The sequence below is a fragment of the Anopheles funestus genome, chromosome 3RL, assembly GCF_943734845.2.
Source record: "Anopheles funestus chromosome 3RL, idAnoFuneDA-416_04, whole genome shotgun sequence".
Lineage (NCBI taxonomy): Eukaryota > Metazoa > Arthropoda > Insecta > Diptera > Culicidae > Anopheles > Anopheles funestus.
In genome coordinates this window covers 13,172,019-13,197,520 of record NC_064599.1, presented here as the reverse complement: position 1 = coordinate 13,197,520, position 25,502 = coordinate 13,172,019, and the positions used below count along the sequence as shown (strand labels likewise).

At 38.5% G+C, this 25,502-nt stretch overlaps 1 protein-coding gene and 1 long non-coding RNA gene across 2 annotated transcripts in view; both read right to left on the bottom strand.

The window, feature by feature from the left end:
* The window catches only part of LOC125771433 (uncharacterized), a 113,470-nt gene that overhangs the window by 11,490 nt on the left and 76,478 nt on the right, over positions 1–25,502 (bottom strand). The window contains exons 7-8 of the mRNA XM_049442051.1: positions 22,883–22,968; positions 19,305–19,541 (exon numbers count right to left, since the gene is read on the bottom strand). Coding sequence (XP_049298008.1) covers positions 19,305–19,541; positions 22,883–22,968 — 323 coding nt within the window. The remainder of the gene's footprint in view (positions 1–19,304; positions 19,542–22,882; positions 22,969–25,502) is intronic.
* LOC125771504 (uncharacterized) lies at positions 8,219–16,033 on the bottom strand. Its single transcript, XR_007419315.1, has 3 exons — positions 14,528–16,033; positions 9,006–9,385; positions 8,219–8,815 (listed from the first exon to the last, which is right to left on the bottom strand). It is a non-coding gene; the product is annotated as an uncharacterized LOC125771504 (long non-coding RNA).

Here is a 25,502-nt window from a genome sequence, read left to right as displayed (position 1 = left end):
ACAACAAACCCCGAATTGCTTCGGTTTGATTCTGAGTGTTGTGTGTGTGTGTTTCCACCCCCTCCCCCCTCCCTTTAGTTCGATGTGTGTGCGAGCATGTACGAGAATGTGTGTTTTTCCAACAGCTAACAATGAGAACGAAGAGTATAAAAAATAAAGTAAAGAACGCTTACAAACCAAACACGATCGCAACATTGGATTGTTTGTGGTTGAATGAAAGGTTGGGAAGGTAGGTTGTGTGACAGGTCGAAGGTTTTAAAGAGAGGGAATGGAGAAGGAGAGCCAGAGACACGCGTGGACGAATTTTCCTCGAAACCATTTTCCACACTTGGGAGTTCCAAATTTTACTCCTTTCGAAATGTTGTGGCTGTTCCTGAAAAAAAACCGTTGCAAAAATAGGGAAAACGATTTGCACGAATTTCTGTACCCTCATCGGGGTGTATGTCAATCGTAAGTATAGCGTGTGTCTGTGTGTTGGGTGTATGTGGAGGGAGCGGAAATACATTCAGTTGTACAAGTGAAAATTATTATTTCGCTGCTCCAGCCGTGGCTCATGAAGTTTACGCCCCTTTTGCCATGTGGCTTTTCCGGAGGTTAATAAACTATCGCCTTGTTGGTAGAGTTGGTTTTCTTATATTTTTTTTACGTTCAGTTTCCTTGCCTGTGCCTGTTGACAACGTTGACTGTTGTTCGAAACAATTGTTCGAACTGGGCACCGTAAACAGGAAAATGCATTCCCGTGTACACACACACACTCTTACCGCAGGAAAATGTGTGGAAATGTGGAAGTTGCATGTGTAACCGAAAGTAAATTATTATTTCTTTCCCTCATTGACTATTGAAGCAAATGTCGTTCACGAACGGTTGGCACATATCCACAGCAACTGAAGTGAAAATTTAGCGGTTTGTAATTTTCACAGTTTCAAACTAAAGACATGGGAGCCAATTTTCTCACTTCACTGCCTAGCAAAGTTGTGAAAATGTGGGTTTTTGGGTGAAAAGAAAAACTGAGGGTTTTGAAGTTGTATTTGCTACATGTGTTCCCAGACTCCAGGAAAAACCGAGGCTAAACATTTTCAGTAAAATCGCATGAACCAGTTGCCAGTCGTGATTGGAATAATTGCAGCTTACAACACGACAGGAGAATACGAAAAATACAAAACTAATCGTAAAGTTCGGTTACTCAGCCCCAGGAAGGAAGTGTGTGTGTGTTTTACAGTAAACCTTTCCAACAAATGGAGTTTCGCATTTTCAACACCGACTTTAAGGTACTTTAGGTTCGTACGGTTCAGTACGGTAATTCGATTTTCATTACCTTTTAATGCGGGGTAATAATAATAAGCAAAATGGGTAATTGTTAAACATGTTTCATTTGTTTTGTTTTGCTTTTTTTTCGGTGCTCGGTTGAAAGAAAACGGAACCTTGTGTATCCTCCTTAAGGTATCACAAGAAAAGTCCTTCCAGCAAAAGGAATTTCCCGTGCTCGATGAAAACTACCGGAAAGTCGCACAAACCCGTTAGTTCATAAATTAGATATTTTTATCGCTTTTCGTTTATCGCTTCTCCTGCCTGGTGAGCCGGTGCTTTGCTGGGGTTCTTTGCTATGTTGTGGTTGATTTTACCACCTTCTCGGCAAAAGTGAACGCGGGTCGTACCGAGCGACGAATTCACGAAAGACAACAAAATAAAATTCCTAACGCTAGTGAAGAGTGAAACGATTTCCGATGGTTCTTATTTTCCACAACCAGCTTCTGCTTGTGTTAACGCGCAAGGAAAACAGATAGTGATGAAACGGGAAAATGTACGCGAATTGAGCGCAAAAACAAAACAAACTCTCGGCTCACCCGAAACAACAGAAAAAAAAACACAACGTGCTTTTCGTTCAGTTTACACGTCCGTGTCATCGTTTCGTTCGTGATTTCGAACCCTTTTCAAAGAATTTACTGTCTGTAAGAGAACAGGCAAGAACAAGAAACCCTTGCATTACTGTAACACAACTGTTTCGCCATTGGGGAAGGAGTTGGCAAAGTAAAGGAAACTTTACAACCTTTTTCTTTGCCCAAGTGTTTGGGAGTTTGATCCGGTTTTGGTCGCGTCGGTGCAAGCAATGGTGACAATCGAGTACAGTTTTTCTTTATCCTCATGGCGCAATGAAGTTGTTTCGTAAGAAAAGCTCATAACTTTTGTCCTTCTTTTCTTTCTGCCTCTTTCTCTTCGATTTTGGGAAATCAGAAACCGCAAGAAAAAGAGAAGTAATTCGTGCCGTAAAGTATCGTGGTAGTAAAGAAGGAAATCAAAGAATATCGTAACATAAAAAGTAAAGGACGATCGTACTTGAACGACGGGAATGGCACAAGCAAGAGCGGAAGCAGGTAAGTGAAATAAATCTTCTTTCCGAAGAAACAAACACATAAGCAACTTTACGCAAAATGTGGAAATAAAACAACTAAATTGGACAGCTTTCTTTACCCAACTTCCTGAAAAGAGTTGGAAAATGGATTTAAACAAGAAAAAAACAGACGATGAATGATAAACAGTGCAATGTATATGTAAGTGAGAAAAAGAACTCTACCACGCTTTAATGAGTAACTTCAACAAAACGCCCTGTGGTCAAATAGTTGGTGTCGAACAAACATTCTCAGCAAAAACACGCTTCATTCACGTTTTTTGTTACAACTTCTGCCATTTACAGTTGCAGCAGTATCCGGGAAATTGCCGGATGCTTGAAATTACGAGACACGTGGTTTTTGTGGTTTCTTGCTTTCCAATGCGACCGCACTTCTTGCCATTGTTCTTAACTCTAATTAAAAGTTAGCGCATTGCTTGCGCACCACACGAAGCGGTGAATTAAATTTTGTCCCGGATCGATAAGGAATCTTTTTTGCCGCTTGTTAGAAGCACTGATTTACGCCGGATAAGATGACGCTTTTGTAAAATGGATTTTTTTAGTTTTGTTTGTCTAGGTTTTGCTGCTTCATTTCTCTGAGGACATCATACAATTGTTGGAGTTATGCATTAGTCGCGGAATTGTTCATTTGGAAGAGCGATAACGGATGATGAGTTTTATGTTTATGTGATATTTTTGCGTTTTTTGGGTACATTTCCTACAAAAAATTTTTATTCGAAATCAGTATATTTTTGGTTTAGTTAATAGAATTATTTCAAAATGTGCTCCAATAATTTTACTTTCCGCATTTTTAAACACCCTAAAATTTGTAGCTGTACTGAAGATACCAACATGAAAGCTATGTAAAAAATACAACGATGCACATGATTTCTGAATCTATGTATATCCCGGGTATATCAAGTGCTAAGCGGTTCTTCAATGAACATAGGATACAAACTGGATGCGTGACAATAATCGCTTTGCTTCGATTCTATCATTTAATAAATATTCTTCAAGTTATGAAGGTCCATTTTTATATTTTGTCTATCAACTCCAGCTGGAGGTGATGTAAATGATTCCTAACTAGGAACTTGGTTTCTTTCGCTCCAACCACTGCACAAAAGAATGAAACTTACTGCGTACTTCTGGAAGATGTTTCGATTCTTCATTTGGAGGAGCACTCAGACAATTTGCCCCTATTCATGTGTCGAACTCCGAACTGTCGAACGCTTTATACAATTTTGTTCTAATTCTAATTTGCTCAAGCGCACTCTCTCTCTTCTTGGCTTTAACGACCTTACAGGTCACGCCCGCCATTTCTGGCTTACTAGACTTATTTTTACCACGTAGCCGGATAGTCAGTCCTTGCTACCGGGGGACGGGCCGGATGGGATTTGAACCCGGTCCGGCCGTGTGGACTGGCGCCGTTTATCACATACACCACCGGGCCGCCCCCTCAAGCGCACTATTATTGACAAAATTTCTTTTATATTATGCGCTTCAAAAGATAAATAAAACTTAAAGAATGGTTCAATATGAATATCAACATGATGGTGAAACTAAACAAATGCATCGCACTGTATCACAAACTTTGCACATTTATACGAAATTACACAACATTTGATGACGCAAAAAGGAAGTATTTTTTTTGATAATAACTTTTAAAATTAACGTAGTTAAGATATCTTTAAGGTTTCCACCAATGATTTTGAACAATTCCATCTCATCAATTTTGTCCTTTTCTTTCTGCGTACACGTTATTCGTGTTTTCATGCTTCCTTAAAGAAAATTAATTTAATTATTTGCGTTGACAGCGTGCAACTCCCTGGAGTGGCACTTGTTTACTAACAGCTGCCAGTTCTATGTTAATTCTATTTATAATTATGGACATTCTACGAAAATAATGTAACTTTATTAGCGTTATTCACATTGATGGTGTTTTGTAAAGAGACCATTCTTCACTAATGCGACAGTTAATTTCTTCGCTCGAAAGAAAAGAAAAAAGTTTTTTGATTGATTTAAATTTTCAATACTAAATTCTAATGCTGCTTAAAACATTAGCAACACAAACATGGCAGCTTACATGGCAAGTAGCAAGACCGTTCCAAATATCGTCCTTCATATTCTTCCCCAAAACTGTTCATTCCTTGTAGCGTTGAATATCAATCTTCTTTGCGACAAATTATGCGGTATCAAATTGTGGGTAGAATGGCGATCTTCCGCTTACCCTAAAATTAGACTGACTTTTGAAATTTGTATTCAAGCATAAAACCATCCCTCACATCGGAATAAAATTGGCTGAAAGAAAAGCAATTAACTTCACACCTCGTAACCACCGCATAAAAGCCACATCCTGCACATTCAGAAAAACCAACCAAACACTCACCCACACATCGCGGAAAATGCGCAAAAGATGAAAGATTTATGCCACGGTCAATGTCCGGCCAGCCGGTTTTCGCGAACACAAAAGCGCGAACATTTATCAGCGCCGCAACATCTGTGTGTGCAAACTTTCACGCGGTGATCAGAAAAATCTGATTAAACTTGTGTTAAGTTGCTGTAAGACGATGTTGATCCTATCGAAGATTTTCCAACACGGAGGCGGCGGCAGGGAAACAATTGGCAGTTTCCCCGCACATTTGTCTGACATGAAAATCTCGGGAAAATTCCCCTCAAATCAATGGACACACACCGTGACCGTCTACCGAGACCGAAAGTACTCGTGGTATCATTAATCATTGGACGGGCAGCTTGGGGTGTATCTGTGTGCGTTTCGGTACTGTCAGAGAGGTTTCGGGTTTTCGAAGTTTTTTTTTTCGTTTCGGAGGAAATTCCTTCCCAGGGAATAGCACGACGCGAAGGCAAATTTTCGTTTTAGTTACGCTTATCGAAAACCGTTTTTTCCCCCGTCGTTCCGCCTTTTCTACAGCAGGCAGGTCACCAGCAACTTTCGGGTTCGAATTGACCCCAAAAGACTGTTTTCTTAATGCTGCTTCTTCCTAAAGAAAATGGAAAAGCAGGGCAGCGGGATGGAGAACCATTTTTGCAGCAGCTCTCTACAGACCGATAGGACTTTTTGCGAACTCCTCACGCGGGCAATGAATTTCTCCGCTGGCATTCGTTTTTGGCAACAATATTGGCGTTTGGGCCAATTCCGTTTTCGCTTGAAAGTAATAATAACACCAACAAAGAGGCTCGTCGTGAAGTCAAAGTTTTATGCCCGGTTTTACTTCGGCTGTAACAAAATTTCCCTTCATCGACAGCGCACTGACGGCAGGACGGTGCGAAGCGACAAAATGCTTGATGAAGTCGATAATGGGGCAAGTTTCGAAGACGAGCGCGGGGTGCGAATTAGGCGTGTGGCGTGTGGAGGGAGAGAAGAAAATTAAACATTAATTCATAAATATAACAATTTTTCCCCAAAACAGAGAGAAGGAGTCAACAGTGAAGTGAACGAGCAAAGTTTGTGGATGGTGTGGCGCGTGAACGAATCGAGCCGTGCTTGATTTTTCCGATGACGGACGATTCGCGTGACTGAGCTCCGTTTTTGGTATGGCGATGGTGAAACAGCTGAGGACTTGTTATTTTCTTGTGCTCACACACCCCTCGCTGAATGATGGAAAGCACACTGGGGCACGCAGAAAGACAGACCCGCTTTAGGAGCATACCTCTGTGTGTTTTCCTAGCTGGGGTGGAAAAAGGAAAAACGAAACGTTCGGTTGGTGTTTTTGTCCCTTCGTCGACTGCAAGGACGTTTCCCAGTACCGGCAGTCGGTGGTTTTGGGAAACGTTGGATTAAAATAATTTCCGGAAAATTTTCATAATGATTCATTATTAATTATGTTAACGATCTGCTGCCGACGCGCCGTCCCCTAATAGGTCCCAGGAAGTGGAAGCGGAAGAAGGACGCAAAGGCGACACGTGGGAAGGAAGGTGAGATGTGTGCTTTTAGCGACCATTCCGAGGACAGCACTTCATGGCTCCCAAAATGCAGGAGGATTGTTTTTTTCTCTCTCTGTTTTAAGGTGTGCGTGTGTGTGCTATGTATATAATACCATAAACCACCGGATTCGGAAATGCTCGAAATAACACACACACCCACCCTCACACTCACACTAAGTGAAACTTCCGCTTCATTTACGTGACATGTAGAAAATCAGAGCGCGCAGAGTGGGAAAATGAGTACAAGCGTGTGGGGTGGAAGTTGATAAAGGTGACGGGCGAAGTGGTGATTGGTGTCGGACCGATCCGGCCATCCTTGCCAATGAGGTTTTTGCAGCCAGTACGAAACGAGAACGCTAAAGTGGGAAGCACGTCACGCGACAGTGAGCATGACTATGCCGAATATGTTGTTTACGATGATGGGAACGTTGATAATTATGTTGAAAATTGTCCCACCATCACCACCGAATGCTTCACTATTGTCCGTGTTTCGGTTGCGAGTCACGGGGGGAGGCAGGACATGGCTTATGAGGTGCCGGAAATGGTGTGTGTGCGGTGTACGAAAAGTGGGATCGGCAGTTTCCCGCTGATTGAACGAGCATTTAAACAATCACGAAACAGACGCAGCTTTGTGGTAGCTGAAAAGCCGAAAAGTTGACGATTTATTTCATTCGGTAGCTTCACAGCAGCTGCATTTTACGCTATTTGCTTTATCCAGTGCCATCAATCAAACATTGATCGATTTTTTTTAAGACGGTAAATACACACTCACACACACGGAATTAATTGTTTCGTTCGTTAGACAAAACAGTGTCCAATTAATTCATAATAAATGAAATATCTGCATTTTTAAAATGCAGTATACAAAAACAAGCATAACTTCAGGCGTATTTCTCAACATACAAAGGTATCCAATTTGCCATACAAAGGGCGTATTTTAAAGCTTAAAAGTTACGTAATAATTACTTTCATTATGAAACACTTTTAATTTACCACGCAGCAGGATAGTCAGTCCTTGCTAGGGGGGACGGTCCGGATTAGAGATGAGAATAACAACTCTTTTTAGTGAGTCAACTCAGAGTGAATGAGTGGTTATAAGGAGTCTGCTCGTTTAACGACTCATTTCGGAGTCATAAAAAATAAACGTATAAGTTAAGGTTCGATCTTTTTACTCACTCATTAGTGTAAACATGTAGCCGTGGTGAGTCGAGTTGCAAAAAGAGTAAATACGTGAGTCGAAACGAAAATGTGGGAGTGAGTTGAAACGAACCGTTTGATACACTAGAGTTGAAACGGAATACAAGTGTAGCGGCCACGGGGAAGCCAAAATTTTTGGCGATTTATAATATTGTAACACTGCACTTATTTTCTTTCGTTGGTTGTGGGACCCCCACACCATCCCCCCTTGCCAAAAAAATTATAAATTGATGAATTTTAATGCAAATTTGTTGAAATAAGTTTCTTTTCACTCACTTATTGCTTTAAATAAAAAAAAGCATAAAATATAATAAAAAAAACTAAAAAAATTCTAAAAATTTGAAATTTCCCTAAGGTTATAGCCTAACCTTATTTTTGAGTAATTTTACAAAATTTATAAATTTGATATATTTCAATGCGAATTTGTTGCAATAAGCCTCTTTTCACTCAAATAATGCTTTAAACTAAAAGAAGAATAAAAATACAGAAAAAAAATTAAAAATAATTTCAGTTCAAAAATTTTATAAGGCTAACCCCTTACAATTTTTTTTGAGAAATTTTGCAAAAAAAATTAAATTGATTTATTTTAATGCCAGATGGTTTAAATAAGTTTCATTTAACTCAAATAATGCTTTAAATTAAAAAAGATTTAAAAATTGTAATACAATAACAAAAAAATCTATAAAATTGCCTATCTCCTAGGCTCATTTTTGCACCAAGTTTTGCCTGTAACTCGGTCGGTATCCAACGGATCGCCAATCCTTAACCTGTGGTCGATAGGTGGCACCAATGGCTACATTTTCTTCTTGGACGGCCATGCTCTCAGGTGTCCGTGCCGGAAGTTATTCGAGGAACCAAGTTCCTTACCCTGTTTGAGAAAATGTAAAATTTTCCTCATTTTTGAGCAATGTAGCAAATTTTTAAAATGTGATATATTTGAATGCGAATTTGTTGCAATAAGTTTCTTTTCACTCAAATAATGCTTTAAATTAAAAAAATAATAAAAAATCAGAAAAAAATTTTGAAAAAATTTTCAACTTGAAAATTTCATAAGGCTTACCCCTTACGTTTTTTTTGGAAAATTTTGCAAAAAAATGAAATTGATTTATTTTAATGCCAATTGGTTGCATTGTGTTTCTTTTCACTCAAGTAATGCTTTAAATAAAAAAAGAGTGAAAAATAATAAAAAAATCAAAAAAATTCAAAAAAATTAAAATTTACTAAGGCTCATTTTTGCACCAAGTTTTGCCTATAACTCGGTCGGTATCCAACGGATCGCCAATCTTTAACCTGTGGTCGATAGATGGCAGCAATGGCTACATTTTCTTCTTGGACAGCCATGCCCTTAGATGTCTGTGCCAGAAGTTATTCGAGGAACCAAGTTCCATATCCTGATTGAGAAAATGTAAAATTTTCTTCATTTTTGCACCATCTTTTGCCTGTAACTCGGTCGGTATCCAACGAATCGCCAATCTTTAACCTGTAGTCGATAGATGGCACCAATGGCTACATTTTCTTCATGGACGGCCATGCCCTCAGATGTCTATGCCAGAAGTTATTCGAGGAACTATGTTCCATACCCTGTTTGAGAAAATGTAAAATTTTCTTCATTTTTGCACCAAGTTTTGCCTATAACTCGGTCGGTATCCAACGGATCGCCAATCTTTAACCTGTGGTCGATAGATGGCAACAATGGCTACATTTTCTTCTTGGACAGCCATGCCCTTAGATGTTTGTGCCAGAAGTTATTCGAGGAACCAAGTTCCATACCCTGTTTGAGAAAATGTAAAATTTTCCTCATTTTTGCACCAACTTTTGCCTATAACTCGGTCGGTATCCAACGGATCGCCAATCTTTAACCTGTGGTCGATAGATGGCACCAATGACTACATTTTCTTCTTGGACAGCCATGCTCTCAGGTGTCCGTGCCGGAAGTTATTCGAGGAACCAAGTTCCATACCCTGTTTGAGAAAATGTAAAATTTTCCTCATTTTTGAGCAATGTAGCAAAATTAATAAATGTGAGATATTTGAATGCGAATTTGTTGCAATAAGTTTCTTTTCACTCAAATAATGCTTTAAATTAAAAAAATAATAACAAATCAGAAAAAAATTTTGAAAAAATTTTTAACTCGAAAATTTCATAAGGCTTACCCCTTACGTTTTTTTTGGGAAATTTTGCAAAAAAAATGAAATTGGTTTATTTTAATGCCAATTGGTTGCAATGTGTTTCTTTTCACTCAAGTAATGCTTTAAATAAAAAAAAAGAGTGAAAAATAATAGAAAAAATCAAAAAATTCAAAAAAATTAAAATTTACTAAGGCTCATTTTTGCACCAAGTTTTGCCTATAACTCGGTCGGTATCCAACGGATCGCCAATCTTTAACCTGTGGTCGATAGATGGCACCAATGGCTACATTTTCTTCATGGACGGCCATGCCCTCAGATGTCTGTGCCAGAAGTTATTCGAGGAACCAAGTTCCATACCCTGTTTGAGAAAATGTAAAATTTTCTTCATTTTTGCACCAAGTTTTGCCTATAACTCGGTCGGTATCCAACGGATCGCCAATCTTTAACCTGTGGTCGATAGATGGCAACAATGGCTACATTTTCTTCTTGGACAGCCATGCCCTTAGATGTCTGTGCCAGAAGTTATTCGAGGAACCAAGTTCCATACCCTGTTTGAGAAAATGTAAAATTTTCCTCATTTTTGAGCAATGTAGCAAAATTAATAAATGTGAGATATTTGAATGCGAATTTGTTGCAATAAGTTTCTTTTCACTCAAATAATGCTTTAAATTAAAAAAATAATAAAAAATCAGAAAAAAATTTTGAAAAAATTTTCAACTCGAAAATTTCATAAGGCTTACCCCTTAGGTTTTTTTTGGGAAATTTTGCAAAAAAAATGAAATTGGTTTATTTTAATGCCAATTGGTCGCAATGTGTTTCTTTTCACTCAAGTAATGCTTTAAATAAAAAAAGAGTGAAAAATAATAGAAAAAATCAAAAAATTCAAAAAAATCAAAATTTACTAAGGCTCATTTTTGCACCAAGTTTTGCCTATAACTCGGTCGGTATCCAACGAATCGCCAATCTTTAACCTGTGGTCGATAGATGGCACCAATGGCTACATTTTCTTCATGGACGGCCATGCCCTCAGATGTCTGTGCCAGAAGTTATTCGAGGAACCAAGTTCCATACCCTGTTTGAGAAAATGTAAAATTTTCTTCATTTTTGCACCAAGTTTTGCCTATAACTCGGTCGGTATCCAACGGATCGCCAATCTTTAACCTGTGGTCGATAGATGGCAACAATGGCTACATTTTCTTCTTGGACAGCCATGCCCTTAGATGTCTGTGCCAGAAGTTATTCGAGGAACCAAGTTCCATACCCTGTTTGAGAAAATGTAAAATTTTCCTCATTTTTGAGCAATGTAGCAAAATTTATAAATGTGATATATTTTAATGCGAATATGTTGCAATAAGTTTCTTTTCACTCAAATAATGCTTTAAATTAAAAAAATAATAACAAATCAGAAAAAAATTTTGAAAAAATTTTCAACTCGAAAATTTCATAAGGCTTACGTTTTTTTTGGGAAATTTTGCAAAAAAAATGAAATTGGTTTATTTTAATGCCAATTGGTTGCAATGTGTTTCTTTTCACTCAAGTAATGCTTTAAATAAAAAAAAGAGTGAAAAATAATAAAAAAAATCAAAAAATTCAAAAAAATTAAAATTTACTAAGGCTCATTTTTGCACCAAGTTTTGCCTATAACTCGGTCGGTATCCAACGGATCGCCAATCTTTAACCTGTGGTCGATAGATGGCACCAATGACTACATTTTCTTCTTGGACAGCCATGCTCTCAGGTGTCCGTGCCGGAAGTTATTCGAGGAACCAAGTTCCATACCCTGTTTGAGAAAATGTAAAATTTTCCTCATTTTTGAGCAATGTAGCAAAATTAATAAATGTGAGATATTTGAATGCGAATTTGTTGCAATAAGTTTCTTTTCACTCAAATAATGCTTTAAATTAAAAAAATAATAACAAATCAGAAAAAAATTTTGAAAAAATTTTCAACTCGAAAATTTCATAAGGCTTACCCCTTACGTTTTTTTTGGGAAATTTTGCAAAAAAAATGAAATTGGTTTATTTTAATGCCAATTGGTTGCAATGTGTTTCTTTTCACTCAAGTAATGCTTTAAATAAAAAAAAGAGTGAAAAATAATAGAAAAAATCAAAAAATTCAAAAAAATTAAAATTTACTAAGGCTCATTTTTGCACCAAGTTTTGCCTATAACTCGGTCGGTATCCAACGGATCGCCAATCTTTAACCTGTGGTCGATAGATGGCACCAATGGCTACATTTTCTTCATGGACGGCCATGCCCTCAGATGTCTGTGCCAGAAGTTATTCGAGGAACCAAGTTCCATACCCTGTTTGAGAAAATGTAAAATTTTCTTCATTTTTGCACCAAGTTTTGCCTATAACTCGGTCGGTATCCAACGGATCGCCAATCTTTAACCTGTGGTCGATAGATGGCAACAATGGCTACATTTTCTTCTTGGACGGCCATGCCCTTAGATGTCTGTGCCAGAAGTTATTCGAGGAACCAAGTTCCATACCCTGTTTGAGAAAATGTAAAATTTTCCTCATTTTTGAGCAATGTAGCAAAATTAATAAATGTGAGATATTTGAATGCGAATTTGTTGCAATAAGTTTCTTTTCACTCAAATAATGCTTTAAATTAAAAAAATAATAAAAAATCAGAAAAAAATTTTGAAAAAATTTTCAACTCGAAAATTTCATAAGGCTTACCCCTTAGGTTTTTTTTGGGAAATTTTGCAAAAAAAATGAAATTGGTTTATTTTAATGCCAATTGGTCGCAATGTGTTTCTTTTCACTCAAGTAATGCTTTAAATAAAAAAAGAGTGAAAAATAATAGAAAAAATCAAAAAATTCAAAAAAATCAAAATTTACTAAGGCTCATTTTTGCACCAAGTTTTGCCTATAACTCGGTCGGTATCCAACGAATCGCCAATCTTTAACCTGTGGTCGATAGATGGCACCAATGGCTACATTTTCTTCATGGACGGCCATGCCCTCAGATGTCTGTGCCAGAAGTTATTCGAGGAACCAAGTTCCATAACCTGTTTGAGAAAATGTAAAATTTTCTTCATTTTTGCACCAAGTTTTGCCTATAACTCGGTCGGTATCCAACGGATCGCCAATCTTTAACCTGTGGTCGATAGATGGCAACAATGGCTACATTTTCTTCTTGGACAGCCATGCCCTTAGATGTCTGTGCCAGAAGTTATTCGAGGAACCAAGTTCCATACCCTGTTTGAGAAAATGTAAAATTTTCCTCATTTTTGAGCAATGTAGCAAAATTTATAAATGTGATATATTTTAATGCGAATATGTTGCAATAAGTTTCTTTTCACTCAAATAATGCTTTAAATTAAAAAAATAATAACAAATCAGAAAAAAATTTTGAAAAAATTTTCAACTCGAAAATTTCATAAGGCTTACCCCTTACGTTTTTTTTGGGAAATTTTGCAAAAAAAATGAAATTGGTTTATTTTAATGCCAATTGGTTGCAATGTGTTTCTTTTCACTCAAGTAATGCTTTAAATAAAAAAAAGAGTGAAAAATAATAAAAAAAATCAAAAAATTCAAAAAAATTAAAATTTACTAAGGCTCATTTTTGCACCAAGTTTTGCCTATAACTCGGTCGGTATCCAACGGATCGCCAATCTTTAACCTGTGGTCGATAGATGGCACCAATGACTACATTTTCTTCTTGGACAGCCATGCTCTCAGGTGTCCGTGCCGGAAGTTATTCGAGGAACCAAGTTCCATACCCTGTTTGAGAAAATGTAAAATTTTCCTCATTTTTGAGCAATGTAGCAAAATTTATAAATGTGATATATTTTAATGCGAATATGTTGCAATAAGTTTCTTTTCACTCAAATAATGCTTTAAATTAAAAAAATAATAACAAATCAGAAAAAAATTTTGAAAAAATTTTCAACTCGAAAATTTCATAAGGCTTACCCCTTACGTTTTTTTTGGGAAATTTTGCAAAAAAAATGAAATTGGTTTATTTTAATGCCAATTGGTTGCAATGTGTTTCTTTTCACTCAAGTAATGCTTTAAATAAAAAAAAGAGTGAAAAATAATAAAAAAAATCAAAAAATTCAAAAAAATTAAAATTTACTAAGGCTCATTTTTGCACCAAGTTTTGCCTATAACTCGGTCGGTATCCAACGGATCGCCAATCTTTAACCTGTGGTCGATAGATGGCACCAATGACTACATTTTCTTCTTGGACAGCCATGCTCTCAGGTGTCCGTGCCGGAAGTTATTCGAGGAACCAAGTTCCATACCCTGTTTGAGAAAATGTAAAATTTTCCTCATTTTTGAGCAATGTAGCAAAATTAATAAATGTGAGATATTTGAATGTGAATTTGTTGCAATAAGTTTCTTTTCACTCAAATAATGCTTTAAATTAAAAAAATAATAACAAATCAGAAAAAAATTTTGAAAAAATTTTCAACTCGAAAATTTCATAAGGCTTACCCCTTACGTTTTTTTTGGGAAATTTTGCAAAAAAAATGAAATTGGTTTATTTTAATGCCAATTGGTTGCAATGTGTTTCTTTTCACTCAAGTAATGCTTTAAATAAAAAAAAGAGTGAAAAATAATAGAAAAAATCAAAAAATTCAAAAAAATTAAAATTTACTAAGGCTCATTTTTGCACCAAGTTTTGCCTATAACTCGGTCGGTATCCAACGGATCGCCAATCTTTAACCTGTGGTCGATAGATGGCACCAATGGCTACATTTTCTTCATGGACGGCCATGCCCTCAGATGTCTGTGCCAGAAGTTATTCGAGGAACCAAGTTCCATACCCTGTTTGAGAAAATGTAAAATTTTCTTCATTTTTGCACCAAGTTTTGCCTATAACTCGGTCGGTATCCAACGGATCGCCAATCTTTAACCTGTGGTCGATAGATGGCAACAATGGCTACATTTTCTTCTTGGACGGCCATGCCCTTAGATGTCTGTGCCAGAAGTTATTCGAGGAACCAAGTTCCATACCCTGTTTGAGAAAATGTAAAATTTTCCTCATTTTTGAGCAATGTAGCAAAATTAATAAATGTGAGATATTTGAATGCGAATTTGTTGCAATAAGTTTCTTTTCACTCAAATAATGCTTTAAATTAAAAAAATAATAAAAAATCAGAAAAAAATTTTGAAAAAATTTTCAACTCGAAAATTTCATAAGGCTTACCCCTTAGGTTTTTTTTGGGAAATTTTGCAAAAAAAATGAAATTGGTTTATTTTAATGCCAATTGGTCGCAATGTGTTTCTTTTCACTCAAGTAATGCTTTAAATAAAAAAAGAGTGAAAAATAATAGAAAAAATCAAAAAATTCAAAAAAATCAAAATTTACTAAGGCTCATTTTTGCACCAAGTTTTGCCTATAACTCGGTCGGTATCCAACGAATCGCCAATCTTTAACCTGTGGTCGATAGATGGCACCAATGGCTACATTTTCTTCATGGACGGCCATGCCCTCAGATGTCTGTGCCAGAAGTTATTCGAGGAACCAAGTTCCATACCCTGTTTGAGAAAATGTAAAATTTTCTTCATTTTTGCACCAAGTTTTGCCTATAACTCGGTCGGTATCCAACGGATCGCCAATCTTTAACCTGTGGTCGATAGATGGCAACAATGGCTACATTTTCTTCTTGGACAGCCATGCCCTTAGATGTCTGTGCCAGAAGTTATTCGAGGAACCAAGTTCCATACCCTGTTTGAGAAAATGTAAAATTTTCCTCATTTTTGAGCAATGTAGCAAAATTTTAAATGTGATATATTTTAATGCGAATATGTTGCAATAAGTTTCTTTTCACTCAAATAATGCTTTAAATTAAAAAAATAATAACAAATCAGAAAAAAATTTTGAAAAAATTTTCAACTCGAAAATTTCATAAGGCTTACCCCTTACGTTTTTTTTGGGAAATTTTGCAAAAAAAATGAAATTGGTTTATTTTAATGCCAATTGGTTGCAATGTGTTTCTTTTCACTCAAGTAATGCTTTAAATAAAAAAAAGAGTGAAAAATAATAAAAAAAATCAAAAAATTCAAAAAAATCAAAATTTACTAAGGCTCATTTTTGCACCAAGTTTTGCCTATAACTCGGTCGGTATCCAACGGATCGCCAATCTTTAACCTGTGGTCGATAGGTGGCACCAATGGCTACATTTTCTTCTTGGACGGCCATGCTCTCAGGTGTCCGTGCCGGAAGTTATTCGAGGAACCAAGTTCCATACCCTGTTTGAGAAAATGTAAAATTTTCCTCATTTTTGAGCAATGTAGCAAAATTTATAAATGTGAGATATTTGAATGCGAATTTGTTGCAATAAGTTTCTTTTCACTCAAATAATGCTTTAAATTAAAAAAATAATAAAAAATCAGAAAAAAATTTGAAAAAATTTTCAACTCGAAAATTTCATAAGGCTTACCCCTTACGTTTTTTTGGGAAATTTAGCAAAATTTATAAATTGATGTATTTTAATGCGAAATTGTTGAAATAAGTTTCTCTTCACGCAAATAATGCTTTTAATAAAATAGAAATAATAAATAATGAAACAATTAAAAAAATCTAAAAATTTGAAAATCTCCTAAGCACATGCGGTTCCCGTTTCATCTCCTTGCCGATCAGACTAGCCCGCTTGTTCGCTTATACAGGTTTGATAGTTAGGCAGAGCGAGCAATATATTCATTCGGCTAGTTTTCTGTAATGTAGTCATGTATTCTGTTTTTTACTCATGTGTATCAAATGTTTCATTTCAACTCATTTTCGTTTCAACTCACGTTCAACTCACATTTACTCTTTTTGCAACTCTTAACATGAACGAGATGAAACATCCTTTGGTAGTTTCCTTTGGGAAACAGAATAGTACGATCTGCAATAAACAATAACATATACTTCAGCTATTTGAAATAGTTTAAAATTTAACCACAACGAAAACCGCTTAAAACGCTTGGTAGTCCTAGAGTTAATTGATAAATTAATTTTGTTATGAATGCATAATGGATGAACGACACCGAATCCGATCTTCTAGCTGTGATTTGATTTGTTGTAAATAACCAATTATCACCAACAAAATCTATAAAGTTTAACACTTTAGACTCATAAACATGGTGCTTTAGCGTTATTACATTTTCCCTCAAGCCATTATCGTGAGCAAATTCATAAACACCATGAAGCAAAATTCTAGGATCATGGTGAATTGAAGGTGTATAGTATTTTAAGATATTCTTATCAAACGATCCAACAAACACACACACACCTTAACACCGTACCATAATCCGCAAAACAGTGTACGAATCATATACTTAGGATACACAGGCCCGGTGCGTTTGACACGTTATGCAAATGCAAATGTCCTTCTTCGCATGTCGCAAACTCCTGCTGCGTTGTACGCACGCAAGCACACACGTTGTTCACCAACGTGGGTTCGTTCGGTGGAAAATGTTGACAAGGAAAAATACAGTCATTTAGTAAATCGGAAGACACACACACACACATGAGTGTACACCTGCTGACACGAGTGCCTGAAGAATGATGCTGTCGAAAGTGGAGATTCGTTCGAATGTGAGTCGAAATTAGAAGTGTGTTTCCTTTACCCACGACAACGAAGATGGTTGTGTGAAGACAAGAAAAAGCTTAAAGTTTCGGCGCACAAACCCCTTCCATTGCACGCGGGAAAAGAAAACGCGGTTTCTTGTACCAATTGTTTTTTTTTCTTCTCGCCCAAGACCATAGCGGACACCGGTTCTGCTTGCTTGTCGCGATAAAAATACACCTTCCAGTGACGCCGGTTGTGCGTGGAAACCCCTGCCGTACACCGGAATATGTGTGTGTGTGTACGACCGGGGTTGTGCAAAGGGTGGAAAAATCTCATGCAACTTTTAAATTCCATTTCGTTTTGGTAATTTCACTCGTACCCGTCGAACGTCCAATGCCGAAACGGTGAACTGCAAATACACTTACTCACATACAATTTTCTTTGGTGCCTCATTTCCGGGCCGTTCTCTGTTTCCGGGAGGTTTTTAGCGCACAAGAGATTTTGCTATTTCCGCACCGAAATAATGTGTGCCGAAAGATGGGGTAGGGAGGCGGGAGGGTGAGGCCACACTTTTCCAACGACGCAAAGCTTTGCAAGACGCCACTCGGAAAGCTTTTAATACGAGCTGAATTATTAAATAAATTTGTGCCCACATTCTTTCCTTGCCTTGGGTGTGTATGTGTGTCAGTGTTTTTTTAGTTTTCCATTTCCTTACGCGCTTCACCGTTGCTGTTCCTGGTTTCTTTTCTTTCTCTCTTAAGCTTTCGATCGTGATGGAAGTATTTGTTGGAAGGTTTTATAGTTTCTTGTTTCATCAGGTTTTGGACGTGCACGTGAGTTTACGCAAGAAGGATTTTCTTTTATTTTAAACCATCAAATCAGAGTTAGCAATTTTCTAGTAGCTGCCTGTTTTAGCGTCAACAGCGGGAAGGCAAAAAAAAGTACAAAAACAGTGCCCGCATCAACTCCAAGCGCTGTTAGTAGCTACAACCAGGTTTGGGTTGTTCTGGGTGGAACAGACGTTTCAGATCGCAGGATAAAAGGGTTTGGCCTGGAATGAGCAATCGCACCGTGGAGTACCATGAGGTAGGACAAAAAGAATTAAATTAATGAAAAGTTGTGTGGAAAAGTTTTCTCCTGTTTGAGTTCCAAACCAAGTCCAAAAAGAGGAAAGTACCGCAGCACCCGACAAAAGAACATGGCACTGTGTGAAGTTGTTGTACAAAATGCAGCCAGGGGGGAGGGAAAGAAGTTAAATAAAACTGAAACAGTGTGGCCCAAGTGTTGGAAAAAAGATGGCCGAAAGCACCACCGCCGAAACCGCTGTCTGCCCACCGACAGGGGACTGTCGCTACCGAAAGAAAAACAATCGTACTACAAGAGGGGAAACACATTATAAGCGAAAAGTTCTTGCACCCATCCTTGCCTCATCCTCGTTGGCCAGGGCGCGACACCATGAACGAAGCAACCGCGTTTTGCGTTTTGCTACAATTGGAGCACTTTTGGCAGTCACTTAAACATAGCACCACCGTTTTAGTGCACCCAGCCCAATGTGTGTGTGTGTGTGAGAGAGGAATTTGGGCAGGTCTAGCCTAATTTTAGACACGACGCGCGCTAGTTGACTTCCCACCACCAATGACTTCCTGCCTTTTTAGCGTGTCCGCAATACAAGTTTTGGTTCTTCCTTTATTTCGGTCGCTTTTGCTTGCTTCCTCCGGACAATATTTAAGCAATGTCTGACAACATGGGTAAAGTTTTAAGTAAAGTTTAAAGCTATCTTTCATCGAAGCATTGTTTACCCCGAAAAGATTTTGTACAAGGAAGGAACGCGAAGAAGCCAACATTAGGCTTGGTTTTAAGGCAGGGATATGGATGGAACTAGTTTTAAGCACAAAAAGGGTAATTCTTTAAGCTTTTGAAAGATTTTAAAAGTAAGCGGACACGATACAAAAGGATTTGTTTGTGCGGAATTTCTTATGAAGTGCAAGATAAAACTATTTCTGATGCAATTTTGGTGCCTTCTTCAATGGATTATTCCATTTGAAAGGAGAGCGTATCTTACTAAAACTCGACAAAAATATGTGTTCTTAAATATCATAAATTAATATAAAAAATGTTTGCTATTAATTTTACTCACCGTTTGACAAGAGCTTTATGTTCATTTTCTTGGCTAATTGCTACCATGGCATGCTTGCAGGTCGGTACCACCTTCTGCCGGATGGTCCAATAGCAGGTGACATTGCGTGGATACATTCCTGGATAGTTCGGACTCTGGAGACGACACTTTTTCCGGTAGCATTCGTCGTACTGTCGCGTACAGTAAGTCCCTGGAGTGACACGTCCCAGTTCTAGCAATTCGCTTGGTGCACCATACCTGGATTGAGGTGGGGAAAGATACGTCATACGCTTGAATGGTAGTGGACAAAAATCAAAACAAACAAGCTTTAAGGGTCGTGGTGTACAACTTCAATGTTGGTGATGAAACTGGTTAATTTTTTTTTCTTCTATACCTTTGATTGATTTTGATAAATCATTCCCAATATCTGTAACTTGAAGTACTAATGGTTAAATAATCAGTCCTGAATACGCAGGGCGACTCCAGACTAGATCCTGTATTACCTTGTGGATTACTGAGAACTCTTTTCCGGTTGCAAATAAAATTTAAAAGTGAAAACAAACACTCAATAAAAAAACAAAAACCCTTAAAGACACAAAACGAAACTTCAAGAAAAACCTCCAAAGAGAAAAATCAACTATTGACGAACATCTTCACAATATCGATTTCGTTACAAAAACGCTTCGGACATCGGTTTTTAATCGAAAAGTGAAAGATGCCGGTGGACGGTTCTGTGGAAAATTATTCCATTTCATCAACTTCGTCAACCTACAGCAAAAAAAAAACGAAATCGTACGATAAATGATAACAAAAAAAGACACAAGAACAAAGAAGAAGAAAAAGAGTGCGGAAATATTTGCCCCCATCTGACCCCCCTTCCCCCTCTTGGTCCCGGTTCAACAAACGCAAAATGAGGAGTGTTTTGGTGCTCAATTTTCTACTTCATCGGTTTCAAATTGAGTTGAAGAAAATGAATGGAATCTGGGTGTGGAAGGAGGAAAAAAGCAACGGAAAAGTGGCAAATGAAAGTGAGACTCTTGATAAGAAATAGTAACCGTATGATGGACTGAGTGGTGAATGATGCGAAAAGGAATACTTCTCTAGAATTCTTACAATGGAGATTTTTCTTTCTATTTAATTCACAAAATGGTTTTGCGTTTTTTCCTTGGTGTGTGTAAGCTCGTTTTCTCTACTGCGGTTTGAGCTGGCTAGTTGTGTGGGTTTGACGATGAAAGGCCTCTGGGGGTGGAAAAACTAAGGAAATGTAACAATCTCCGCAAATGTTACAGCAACGTCACGTCATTCCTTTTGTCGATGTCGGTACCACGGTACGAAACGGTTTGGCAATTGTTTAGCGCCATCGTCATGCTGCCACTCTGTTCCTGGCTCAACCGGTTTGGAGGATAGTGGCATTTCCGAGTTGTTTCTTTTTTGTTTTGCTCTCCTGCTGTCTTCCAACTAACCTGCCCTCCGGTAACTACGGTTGAATTATTTAACATTTCAATATCCAATTTGATAACATTTCCATCTATGATTGGATTCAATGCCACATTCTTCGTTCCTGTTTTGCCCATTCTGTTTGACTTTTTCGCATGATTTTTTTTTTTTCAACTCGCGAATCACCATTTTGTGTCGTATATTGTGCAAGAAAAACCGGCTCTCAATGGAGCACTTGACGGGAAAAGTTTTCCTTGTAGTTTGGAAGCTAGCTGGCTGATATTTTCCTGTGTAGTGATCGTAGAGGATAAATATGGGCGTTGGCAGAAAATACTAACCTCATGATACAGATTGTACAGTTTAGACGATTGAATAGGCGTTTTCATACAAAATTAAGAACTCAGGCGTATGGTTTTCCCTTCTCCTTTGAAGAAGGAAAATGATGAAAATAACATTTACGCTCTAGATTGAGCTATCTACGATGAAGCTTTAAGAGGAACTTAAAGTAAGGAAGGAAGGAATAAGTGTGGAAGCTGCAAAAAGCTTCATCCTTTTTGCATATTTATTCATATCCAGAAAAAAGGTTATATGTCAGGCATTCTTTAAATACTTTTACGAAAAAAATCTCTCTCTATTCAATGCTGATGATTCGTAAAAATATATTTTCAATCCAATATGAAACATTTCTTCCAGGAGCTTCCTGGTAGAACATTTCCTATACAATGTTTTCTTCGTATCTGCTATCTGAAATCGTTGTTCAGATTGCACTTCAAACGAACACATCAATCCATCGATTGCTTTTTACTTCACGTAACATAGAGAAATTGAGTAAACTCGTTACACGATAAATTAGCTAATCAAAGATGCAAGTAAATTGCACAAAACCCTTTCAAAAGCTTTTCCTTACATGTAATGTACGGAAGGAACGTTGCCCCTTACACTCTGATTCTAACAGCACTTTCCGTTGGGTCAAACGTTTCCCTTCCCCATTTCACGTTATCAAGCAAGAAGTTGATGAAAATTTCCAAAACCAAAACGGTTTTCCTCTGCCTCCGCAACAAAAACTTGCCCCAAACAGAAAAAAAACGGTCAAAGTTTGCAATCTAACCGATCTGATTGAATTCATGCCAATGTTTGTACCAACCGTACATTTGCTTTTGCGATTTTGCAGGAAAACTTGTCCCATTTGCTAAGATGATGTCGGTTATCTTTGCTGTTCGTTTGTTTGCTTGTTCGACTCTAAAACATCACACGTCGGTTGTGTGTTTGCTAAACCTTCGAGCGTACATCGGAGTGAATAGTGCGCAGCAGTATTTCATTCCTTCATCAAGAAGGGGACCAATACCCGAAGAGGGCGAGAAATCAAATCATATGGAAATATGAACATGTACCACCTTTAGACCCCTCGTTTCTCGCCAAAGATCGACTGTTGAAGTAAGACGAACGGACGCTTACATTCCGCTTGGTTTTCGAATGCCATGCCAAAATGGAAGGTCGAAATGCAATAGGGGAAACTGTCACCGAATGGTTTGCATCGATCGGTAGGCAAATCTATGGAAGCGATTTTACCGATCGAACCGCCTGTGGAAAGCCATTGCAAAGGAGTTTGCAATTGCAAAGGTGACTGGGGAGTTTCATTTCCTTTCGGGTTCGGGAACCTTTCGTCAGCTTCCGAGTGGCCGAGTGGAGCACGGCGGTACCTTGCCGCCTCGGTGTACGTGAGCACACTTTGAAATAAGGTTTGAATCCACCATTCCGGTAGGATATGTATGTTTGCTGCGTTCGCATACCGTACAAGCCCTTCAGCCCTTGAGCTCTATACACCATACGAGTGATGTTTGATCATTGCACGTGCTCCATGTTCTTTGCCCCGCCGGTTTGCCCTCTAAAGCATTCAGCAAAAAGCATGTCATCGTTCCCTGGAAGAAGCATTCAACCGGCTGTCCTATTTCAGGAATGCTATTTTGTTGTTGCATTCACCGTTCCCACCCAACCCCCGGTGATGCTGTCTTATCTCGATCGACTTTCCTCATTACAGTTCCAGCTGTACGGGGTTCTTTTATGGTTGTTTTCTTTTGCCCTCACCAACATCGACGGTTGCACTGGTGCTACCAAACAACCCCTTTCGGCTCGTCTCGGGCTTGGCTGTGGAATAATTTTACCTGACAATAGCCTCTGATTGACTTATGAATTTGTACCGGATGCGAAATTCGAACGGCGTGCCTGCCTGCATCGGTGCATGAAAGACCTGCAAAAGGGAAGAAAATAGCAAAGAAACGTGTGAGTGTGTTGGCTGTCGGTAGCGTCGGGACGGGAGTGGAAAAACAAACTAATAATTCACAACTTGGGCTGAAGATTGGTGATCGGGGTTGGGAGTGATGTTGGGTGCCAATCTAACCGGAAATGGAAATCCTTCGATGGTGCCGTACCGGGAACAGGTTGCAGAACCGTTAAAGGTAAACAGTAACAGTTGCCGTACGATTTCTGCCCTGACTGGTTGATCCATTCGAACGGTGGACGGTTTCACGCGATCCAGGCAAAATCACCACGGCCGGGAAGGTAGAAAACCGTTTCTATAAAGCGTTCAGATTTGCTGTAACGGGTCTCGCAGCTTACGCCGTCATCGATTTCGTTTGGCGCAAGTAGGGTGAAAATGAAAAATGACAAGCCCCGGGCGGCCCGCATTCGGGTTGGACGGGTACAGAAGCCGGTGAGCAACACCGGAACGCGGTCAAGTGAAAAAGGGTGTTACTGGGCTCATCTATATTCAAATGAAATATACGTTTATTGAGAGTGCCGGCAAGCTCGAAAGGAAGCTTGAGACGAATGAAGTGGTCGCGACAACAAAAACATGGTTTCGACAGACGAAGGCGACGCAGACATGGAGCCAGCCATACAGAGATCACTTCCAGTAAGGCCAGTGTTTGGGAGCTTTCGGTAAAGGAAGCCACGATGCTGGATGGCAGATGCTGTAAAGTGGAAAACTTTAACCCGCCGATGAAAACTACCACCATTTCCTGGTACCGAAAACCTTTTACCTTTCTCGCAAAAGATGCCTTTCCGCTTTGGATCAACACACTCAAACTCATATACATTTTCAATAATCCTTCCTTGTGATGGTCGCCATAGCCTTGAGAGGGAAAGGGGATGAATGAGCCGGTAAAGGAAGGGGAGTATCGTGGTATTAATGCATATTCATGATGGGTTTTCAAGCGCAAACTAACACAGGAACAAAAAAAAGACACCCCCGTACGGGAAGTGGTGGTGGTGGCTGGATGGAAAATTTGTCGGCAAAATAGTTGATCCGTTCCGTGATCTTGACGAAGAATAGTGCCGGCAGCGCTACTTCAGCTCGACCAGTTCACACAGATCGATACCGCCGTAATGCTGCGAGCCGTTGGCATGAATTGGTATAAATTTGAATTTTATTGAACGAGTCTAGTTTTATGCTAGAAACTAGTTGATATTTTGTTCCGTTTGTTAGGAGGGATCGGAAGCGAAATATTTCACTCGTGAGATTTTGCTAGGAACCGTGAGCCTACCCGGTAGCGAATAAGACGAACGCTTGGCGTTGGGATATCGAGAAGGATCAAATTCATGCGAGCTGGTTTTGAAGTAATGGCGGCAGGACTTGACTGAGACAGTGATTTAAACTTTATATGTTTATGTTTTTTGGGGTGTGGTTATGAGCTGACAAATTTTGGAAGATTATACAAATTTGAAGATTCATTGGAGATGCGGAAGAAAAGGGTATATGATTGCCATTACCTATAATGAGGAAGCTTAAATATGAAGAACGAAGTTACTTGGTTAATGTTTTCCCATCATTTCGTTTGTTTTTATCGTCTGAAACCAATTTAAATTTAGAATATAATTTAGAACCAAGATATATTTTTATTTACAGTTCAAAATTTTTACTTTAATTTGTTAATAAACTCTACTTTATTATTTATAAATACTTTTCCATCAAAGAAAAAATTATATCGTTCATCATGACAATCAAAATACTGAATGAAAAATGTAATTAAATTAAGCCTTAAAATTAAACCATATTTACTGAACGTCCTTCCCATCTTCAACTGCGTGATGGATCCTTCCTTACCCGGTGTCACATGCTAATAACAAAATTACGGCTTCCCTACCGTAAGGCTAATTTGTGTCAAATAGTTTCAGACTCGGTATTTAATTACTTATACGACCAGTTTCGGTATCCAGTTGGGTTATCTGAAAATCTCATCTTTCCTGCTTTATTGGGGCTTTTTGAACTGGTTGCGTTCCATGGAAACTCCCAACAACGCTCCAACATCAAGCATCTCTATCAAACTGATAACCGATTATTAGCAGATTTTTAAACAAAACCACCCTACATTCGGTGTGTTTCATGCGAGAAACCTAAAGGATGTGAAAATGGAGCACTCCCCGTAACAGAGTGGGTTGGAGGTATGTTAGGCTTTGCCGATTGCTTCTCTGCATAATGTTGAATTGCTTCCGGTAAGCTAAAGGATGGTGCCCTGTTCCATAAGAGAATCCTCAGTACCCTCAGTAAGTGTCATATGTGAAGGTATGTAAGGTCTGCAAAAGCAACAAAAGTGCATGCACCAGGCATCTGATCAAGCGTACGAGATAGGGAAAATTTAATTTGATCCATAATTGCACCCACGTCTGGATGGGGGGGTGGGATGGAAAAACTGGGTAGGCTCACAGAGACCCCACCCTGATTGTACTACGCTCCCGTCGGGCATGGAAAGTCGACGCACAAGAAACGGTCGACACCAATGGATG